General features: G+C 51.1%; 1 protein-coding gene across 1 annotated transcript in view; it reads right to left on the reverse strand.

Annotated features, from left to right (window-relative positions):
* Positions 1-309: 309 nt before the first annotated feature.
* The window catches only part of dact1 (dishevelled-binding antagonist of beta-catenin 1), a 25441-nt gene continuing 17460 nt past the window's right edge, over positions 310-8290 (reverse strand). The window contains exons 4-5 of the mRNA XM_078277532.1: positions 6916-8290; positions 310-4987 (exon numbers count right to left, since the gene is read on the reverse strand). The exon at positions 6916-8290 is cut by the window's right edge and continues 67 nt beyond it. Coding sequence (XP_078133658.1) covers positions 4217-4987; positions 6916-8290 — 2146 coding nt within the window. The 3' untranslated portion in view covers positions 310-4216. The remainder of the gene's footprint in view (positions 4988-6915) is intronic.

Genomic DNA, 8290 nt, shown 5'->3' on the forward strand with positions numbered 1-8290 from the left:
GTGTGTGTGTGTGTGTGTGTTTCTCTGTGTGTGTCAGTGTGTGTGTGTGTGTGTGTGTGTCTGTGTGTGTCTGTGTGTGTGTGTCTCTGTGTGTGTCAGTGTGTGTGTGTGTGTGTGTGTGTGTGTGTGTCAGTGTGTGTCAGTGTGTGTGTGTGTCTGTGTGTGTGTGTGTGTGTGTGTCAGTGTGTGTGTCAGTGTGTGTGTGTGTGTCTCTGTGTGTGTGTGTGTGTCTGTATGTCTCTGTGTGTGTCAGTGTGTGTGTGTGTGTCTCTGTGTGTGTGTGTCTCTGTGTGTGTCTGTGTGTGTGTCTGTGTGTGTGTGTCTGTGTGTGTGTCTCTGTGTGTGTGTGTGTGTGTGTGTGTGTGTGTCAGTGTGTGTGTGTGTGTGTGTGTGTGTGTGTCTGTGTGTGTGTCTCTGTGTGTGTGTCTGTGTGTCTGTGTGTGTGTCTCTGTGTGTGTGTCAGTGTGTTTTCGTAGCATTTTCCCCCATTTAGCATTTCTCTCCTGTCTAATTAATATGTAGGAATTTGGGATTCATAACGTCTATCTTATATCTTATCTTATGTAGTTCACTGATCGCTTTCACACAAAACTAAACAAACCTCCGACAAACTGAGACTTTCTTCACTTGTTATTACTAATTATCTTATACCTGGCCCACAGCCCTCTGGGAAAATGTCCCCACATTTGGCGCTTGGCGAGTGTTCATTTCGGACACAGTTTTCCCCTAAAAACCTCAGACCCATGGATGTAATATAGTCAGGTTATAATGGTGTGATGGTGGAAACGTCCGTCAGTACCGTGTGTGGTTTCCAATACGTACCGAGCAAATATATTAGGTTTTAAATAGCTTTCATCGAAACAAAACAACAACAATGTAAATAAAACAGCGTCATAAAAAAGAGAAGCATGTACAGATGTTTGAGTTCACGTGATAATAAATACAAAACAAAGCTGACAGATGTTCTCAAAGTGCAGAAGAGAAAGAGATACAAACCCTCAACACAAGACTCAGGAACATCTGGAGACTCTGAAGAACCAGTCCCTCCAGAAAAACCTGATCATGAGTTCCCATATCAATGCATAATCAGCCAAAGTCTGCATATTTATTTCGGGGGCCGCAGTTTTTGCAAGTTCCACCACATAAAAAAAAAAAAATGTGACGCATAATCAAGGATTTTAGCCCAAAACACTCCACATTTTTCTGGAAGGACTGAAGAACCAACGCACCCGAGACGAGAGAACTCCCAGCACGTTCTCACTCCCATCTCTTAAAATACAGACGCTTGGTCAGGTGTCTTTGTCGTTGTTATTGGTGCTAAACGTCTCCGTTAGCGTTGTATCTACACGCGCTTGATCGGGACTATTGGCGTCCCTTTAGACGCAGTTCTGTTAACCAAGAGCCTGGTCTGTCCCAGGTTTCTTCCTCGCCACTGTCCCACTAAATGCTCTTGGGGGAATTACTAGAATAGTTGGGTCCTTTGTAAATGATAGAGTGTGGTCTAGACCTCCTCTATCTGGAAAGTGTCTCGAGATAACGGCTGTTATGATTTGATACTATAAGTACAAATGAATTCAACAGTTATGTTAAGGGAAAGGTCGTGGGTGGGCTTACGTTTTCCGTTATGGCCCTTTTACAGTCGCCATAGCCGAGCTGGCGCACGCCATCGTGACGTGAAAATGACGTAGATCTCGCCGGCGCGCCCGGATTTATAGCGTGCGAGCCGAGGGCGTGCACCAATCTATTGTTTTTCAACGGCGCACGACAAAGCAGGAACAGGAAGCGTGGACGAGCTGGAGGGGAACGTGATGCCAGGACTCTCAGAGTGTCTCTCTGGTAAACATTTGGGTTGCTAAAAAGTCCCAAATATCTTATCAAAAAGATGAAAAATGTTGTTTACTTCACACAAGAGCAGCTGTTTCCCTGCTGCCATGAGAAGGTTATGAAGTGACGTCATTACGTGACGTGAACATCATCTAAAAGCTGTAAACCGCGATGACGCCACGATGACATCACAGTTTTTGGAAGTTCCTGCAGTTTCATCGCATAAATATCCCACATATTCCATCACATTTTTTAAGAAAACATGACGCATAATTAAGGATTTTAGCCCAAAACAATCACAAAAAAACTCCCACTTTTCTGGAAGGACTGGTTAGTAAAGTCTGTAGCCTTTCCTCATTAGCGCCACCTCTGTTCAGGAGAAGACTGCAGCTAGTGTCGCGACCACCACGTTATGGCGCTCCCATGGCGTCACATTTGTGCCTACCAGCTGGGCTGCAGTGACTGTAAAACGCCCTTTAAAGACCCGAAGCCCGGTCTCCTGGGTGAAAGTCCTGTGTCTGACCCATCCCCCCCCCGACCAGCCTCCCTACATCCTCCTCTCTAAACCCCGTGTAGCTGCTGCTCTCCCCGGTACGTTCTACAAACACGCTGAAGGACGCCTGTTTCGTCCCTTCAGACGCCGACAGCCACGGTCCAAGCTGTCCGTATTTCACGAGTTCAGAGTGAGAACGAGTTGGTTTCTCTTTCTGGATCGTCCAACAGCTTCTAAAGTCAGAAGTCGTGTTTCCATTCAACTGTCGAGAGAGTTTGAAGAGAACTTTTGAGGGATTACATTCAGATGAACCGGCTCCTAACTTCAGAGTTACATGTTGGCGGGCGTCAGTTTACAGCCCTGATGATGTCATACACCTGCACCTCTGACCACCTGGCGAACAAACCGAGGACGCTTCAACAACGCTGCAGAGCGATCAGATGTGATTAACGGAAAAAAAACATCTTTAAGCAGAGAGAGAGAGAGCAGCAACATGGGCGAATCGCAGTCTAATGATAATGAGGGTTAGCGAGGCTAATTAAAGGGTTTCTGGACGCTCAGTTACAGTCAGTGCTGTGTCCACGCCAAGGCCTCCTGCACACTGGCTGCGTGGCGTGAGCGAGTCAGCTGCGCGGCGTGAGCGAGTCGGCTGCGCGACGTGAGCGTGGCAGCTGAGTGACGTGAGCGTGTCAGCTGAGTGGCGTGAGCGTGTCAGCTGCATGGCGTGAGCGTGTCAGCTGCGCGGCGTGAGCGTGGCAGCTGAGTGACGTGAGCGTGTCAGCTGCGTGGCGTGAGCGTGGCAGCTGCGCGGCGTGAGCGTGTCAGCTGAGTGGCGTGAGCGTGTTTATTTGGGCTCTCATGTTAACAGGTTAGAGCGTGCACACTGCCTGTGTGCACGCTAGAAATAGAACCAACGTCTATTTTTCACGCAAGCGTGTTGGAAGCGTTTCCAGGCAACATAGAATATGAAAAGATGTTTGTCATTTTGACACGAATACATTTAATAAATGACATGTTGATGTTTGAGGAAACCGATGGAGTGCCTTCTCCAGGTAGGGAATGAGTCCTTACCCCAAGTGAAGGAGTTCAAGTACCTTGGGGTCTTGTTCGCAAGTGAGGGGACAATGGAGCGGGAGATTGGTCGGAGAATCGGCACAGCAGGTGTGGTATTACATTCAATTTATCGCACCGTTGTGACGAAAAGAGAGCTGAGCCAGAAGGCAAAGCTCTCAATCTACCGGTCAGTTTTTGTTCCTACCCTCACCTATGGTCATGAAGGGGTCACGACCAGGTGAGGGCTAGATGGATGGATGTTGATGTTTGAAAGTCTCGAGGTTTTGACATAAATGCGGATAAAAATGTCATTTAAAATTAAAATATTATTTTATATATTATATAATAATAATAATAATTATTGATTTTCAAATATTGCACCTGTCAATCCAGAAGGAAATATTCTGGAGTCTATTTCGCCGTCAATCCTGCTGACGTTGTCTTTGCTGTAATCAGATCAGAATATGTTTATGTTTATGTTTATGGGAAACATCCATGTGTCCAGACAAGGCTAGCAGCAGCAGCAGCAGCAGCAGCAGCGCCGCAAAGACACCTTTCTGGTGTGGAAAGACATAGAAAACGCCACGCAGCCGCCACGCAACTGACACGGAGCAGAAACGCCACGCTCACGCCACGCTCACGCCACGCTCACGCCACGCTCACGCCACGCTCACGCCATGCAGGCAGTGTGCAGGAGGCCTGACAGACAGGAAGCAGATGCAGCGGTAAAGTAGGAAAGCCCGCCTCCGTTCTCAGAGAGTTGACTAACGGAACAAGCTCTGCAGCTCTAGCGCCGACCCAGAGAAGCGTGCAGCGTGTCACGGGGCCGCCGCCAGACACTGTGACTCACACGGTGGTCATGAGTTTGAGCGAGCCCGACCTGAAGCGAAGAATCTTCTTCTTCAGGTTGTGCGAGGCTTTGATCTTTACGAAAGCCTTCGCCTGAGCCGGAGTCATTTCCCGCTTCGCCGCTCCGCCGTTAGCAGCGGCGGCGGCTAACAGGCTCCGCCCCCTGCCCGTCCCGCCCCCTCCGCTCTCCTCCGTGTCGCCCGTGGCATCGCTCTCCTCCTCCTCGCCACCACCACCGCTGCTGCTGCTGCTGGACTCGCTGTCTCCGAAGCAGTCGGCCGTGTAGTCGGAGTGCTCGTCCTCGCTCGTGTCAGCGATGGTCGAGTGGAAGAGCGACGCACACTCGGCCGAATACTCAGAGTCGCTGCAGCACGCCGCAGGCGCCGCGTACGGGCTGCACGCCAGCGTGGAGCCGGCAGCACGAAGGAACACGCCAGATCGGCTCAACAACTCCTTTCTCCGGCGCCGCTGAGCGCGCCTGAATGCCTCGTCGTACTGTACCTCCATGATCGCACGCAGGCGTCTGTAATCGCTGCGCTTGTGTTTGGGTTTGGCGACGACCGCGACTGGCTCGCGCCCGTGATGGTGGGGGGGGTGTTTGGACGCTCCCGAGCGCACGCTGCTCTGTGGCGCCGTGGCGTGTTTGTCCGCGACTCGGCCTTCTGGGATAGACGCAGGAAGCCGGTGGGACGCGTGTCTCCGGGAGAATCTGATGTCCTCCAACAGACGGGACCGGGGGCGGGACTTATCTCCCCTCCTCTCTGACGTCTGAGGGGGAAAGAACACACACACACACACACACACACACAGACACACATAGACACACACACACACACACACACAGACACACACAGACACACACAGACACAGACACACACAGACACACACACACACACACACACACACACATAGACACACACAGACACACACAGACACACACACACACACACACACACACAGACACACATAGACACACACACACACACACACAGACACACACAGACACACACAGACACACACAGACACAGACACACACAGACACACACTATTTAATACATTATTAAACAGGGACACACAGGAAAGGCAGATGCAGAATTTTCTGCAGATTTAAAACATCAAAACTGTCCACAACATTTCACAGATTTTAAACCAATAAAATAACTCGGAGCCGTGAAGCAGCCACGCAGGGAGATCTGTCTCATTCATTCAAATATCCAGATTTGGTGAAAGTGTATTCATGCTCGTATCCCACAAAGAAGCCATTTCCATATTTTGTCCCATCCCTATCGAAAATAATTGACTAATTGTTTCAGTCACATGGTGACCCAATGATTAGCACTGTGACCCAATGGTTAGCACTGTGGCCCAATGGTTAGCACTGTGGCCCAATGGTTAGCACTGTGGCCCAATGGTTAGCACTGTGACCCAATGGTTAGCACTGTGACCCAATGGTTAGCACTGTGGCCCAATGGTTAGCACTGTGGGCCAATGGTTAGCACTGTGACCCAATGGTGCCCAATGGTTAGCACTGTGACCCAATGATTAGCACTGTGACCCAATGGTGCCCAATGGTTAGCACTGTGACCCAACGGTTAGCACTGTGGCCCAATGGTTAGCACTGTGCCCCAATGGTTAGCACTGTGACCCAATGGTTAGCACTGTGACCCAATGATTAGCACTGTGGCCCAATGGTTAGCACTGTGACCCAATGGTTAGCACTGTGGCCCAATGGTTAGCACTGTGGCCCAATGGTTAGCACTGTGACCCAATGGTTAGCACTGTGACCCAATGGTTAGCACTGTGACCCAATGGTTAGCACTGTGACCTCACAGCAAGAAGGTTCTGGGTTTGAATCCAGGTCGTTCCGGGCCTTTCTGTGTGGAGTTTGAATGTTCTCCCTATGTCTTAGTGGGTTTCCTCCGGTTTCCCCCACCATCAAAAAACATGTCCTAGGTTCTCCAGTCAGTGCCCTTGAGCAAGGCACTGGCTCAGATCTGGAGTTGGTCCCTGGGCGCTGTGATTGGCTGCCCACTGCTCCCTTGAAGAATAGGTTAAATGCAGAGAAGGAATTCCGCTACATGTATGTGTATGTGACAATAAAGTACCTTTACCGTTCATGTATCTGGCAAACAAATAAACTTTGCAACCGAGAGATGAGAACTCGAGGTATCAACCCAAATATAATGGTTTCTAAACTGCATGTAAACACACTGAATGAACATTATGATATTAATATATATATGACATTATTATGATCTGCTTAACTCTCCCGTTGTCCTTTTTATTCAATACGTTTCTATATCAGAAATTTGGGTTTCTTTCAACCAAATTGTGAAAAACTAGCGTGGATGGTTCCATACAACGCTCCTCACAAGTAAAACAAAAGATCAGCTCACAGCTCACTACTTTCATTAAACTTGGGTGTTTTATTTAATTTTATAGCATTTGGAGAAAAAAATGACAAAAGAACGGTGGAAAAAGGTTCAAAAACGTGGCGAAAAAAACAAAAAATGTCAAAAAAACGCAGCAAAAATGTGACAAAAACATCGATAAGAAGTGACCAAAAAAACTTATAAAAAACTTTACGATAGACGATAGAAGTGTCGAAAAAGATGACCACAACGTTGAAAATAAAAATAAAAAGTTGCACGGTCGACGGGAAGACAACACAGGGGTTGAAACTGGTAAAAACTCACGTGTGCGTGGCTGCGTTGGCTGTGTTCAGAGGCCCGACTCGTCTTCACCGTCGTCGTGTTCTTCACCTTGGCGTTCTTGCTGCTATTCTTGCGATGTTTGCCGTTCTGCCGCTGGGCGGGAACGTACTCGGCGTTAAGCGTCTGACTTCCTCCTCCGGCTTCATCCTGACTCTGGGAGGACGAACCCACGGCCAGCTCTGGCGCCGAGCCTTCAGCCGTCTCCGTTTGCTCCAAGCCGGTCCTGGCAGTCGATGTCGTGAGGACTTCCTTGAGAAAGAAGCATGGCTGCTGGGTGTCCTTGGGGGAGGAGTTCCCTCTGGGACCGCCCAGCGCCCTGAAGTCTTTGGGGAGAGTCGCTGCGGGAGGAAGAGGCCTTTTGCTTTTCTGTTTCAGCAGACTGTTCGTGTTAGGAACAGAAGAGACGCTCGAGTCACCGTTCTTAATCTTGAAGCCACGTTGCATCGTTTCAACGCTGCGATCTGGGGAAACATCCACAGACCTGTGTGGAGACAAGATGGTGGCTGACGCTGCTTCTCGTTTGACGTCAGGCGCCCGGAGAGTCCCCGAACCAGACGCCTGCCTTGCGCAGAGACTGGCCTGCCGCAGGACGCTCTTCGAGGGGTCGGTGCTGATGCTGGTCCTGGGTCTGTTGGTTCGGACGGGCAGCGCCCGCCGCTGCAGCACACTGAAGATGTAGCTGTCCAGGCGCTTAGCGGAGGAAGTTTGGGAGGAAGAGGACACCGGCCAGGAAACGCTCTGAGACACAACAGCTTCTGCTTTGAGTCCTTCAACGCTTTTCAGCGTCCCGTCGTCTCGGCTAGGAGCGCCATGACCCAACATCATCCGGAAGCCCAGGCTCTGGGTGGCCGTGGCGTGCAGAGGCGGGCTCTGGGCGGCCATGGCTTGTAGAGGCGGGCTCTGGGCGGCCATGGCTTGCAGAGGCGGGCTCTGGGCGGCCATGGCTTGTAGAGGCGGGCTCTGGGCGGCCATGGCTTGTAGAGGCGGGCTCTGGGCGGCCATGGCTTGCAGGGGCGGGCTCTGGGTAGCCATGGCTTGCAGCGGCGGGCTCTGGGCGGCCACAGCGTGCAGCGGCGAGCACTGGGCGCCCATGCCGTGCAGCAGCGGGCTCTGGGCAGCTATGGCTTGCAGAGGCGGGTTCTGGGCAGCCACGGCGTGCAGCGGCGAGCACTGGGCAGCCATGCCGTGCAGTAGCGGGCTCTGGGCGGCCACGGCGTGCAGCGGGCTTGGGTAGCGGTACACATCGCTGCCGTTTCTGGCCAGCAGGTCACAGTGGAACTTGGACTGGGAGTCCCAGGAGACGGCAGCATCCAGGGAGGACGGGTGAGGGGCGGACAGCGAGCGGCGGACCGTACCG

Source organism: Sander vitreus, chromosome 20 (assembly GCF_031162955.1).
Source record: "Sander vitreus isolate 19-12246 chromosome 20, sanVit1, whole genome shotgun sequence".
NCBI classification, from domain to species: Eukaryota; Metazoa; Chordata; class Actinopteri; order Perciformes; family Percidae; genus Sander; species Sander vitreus.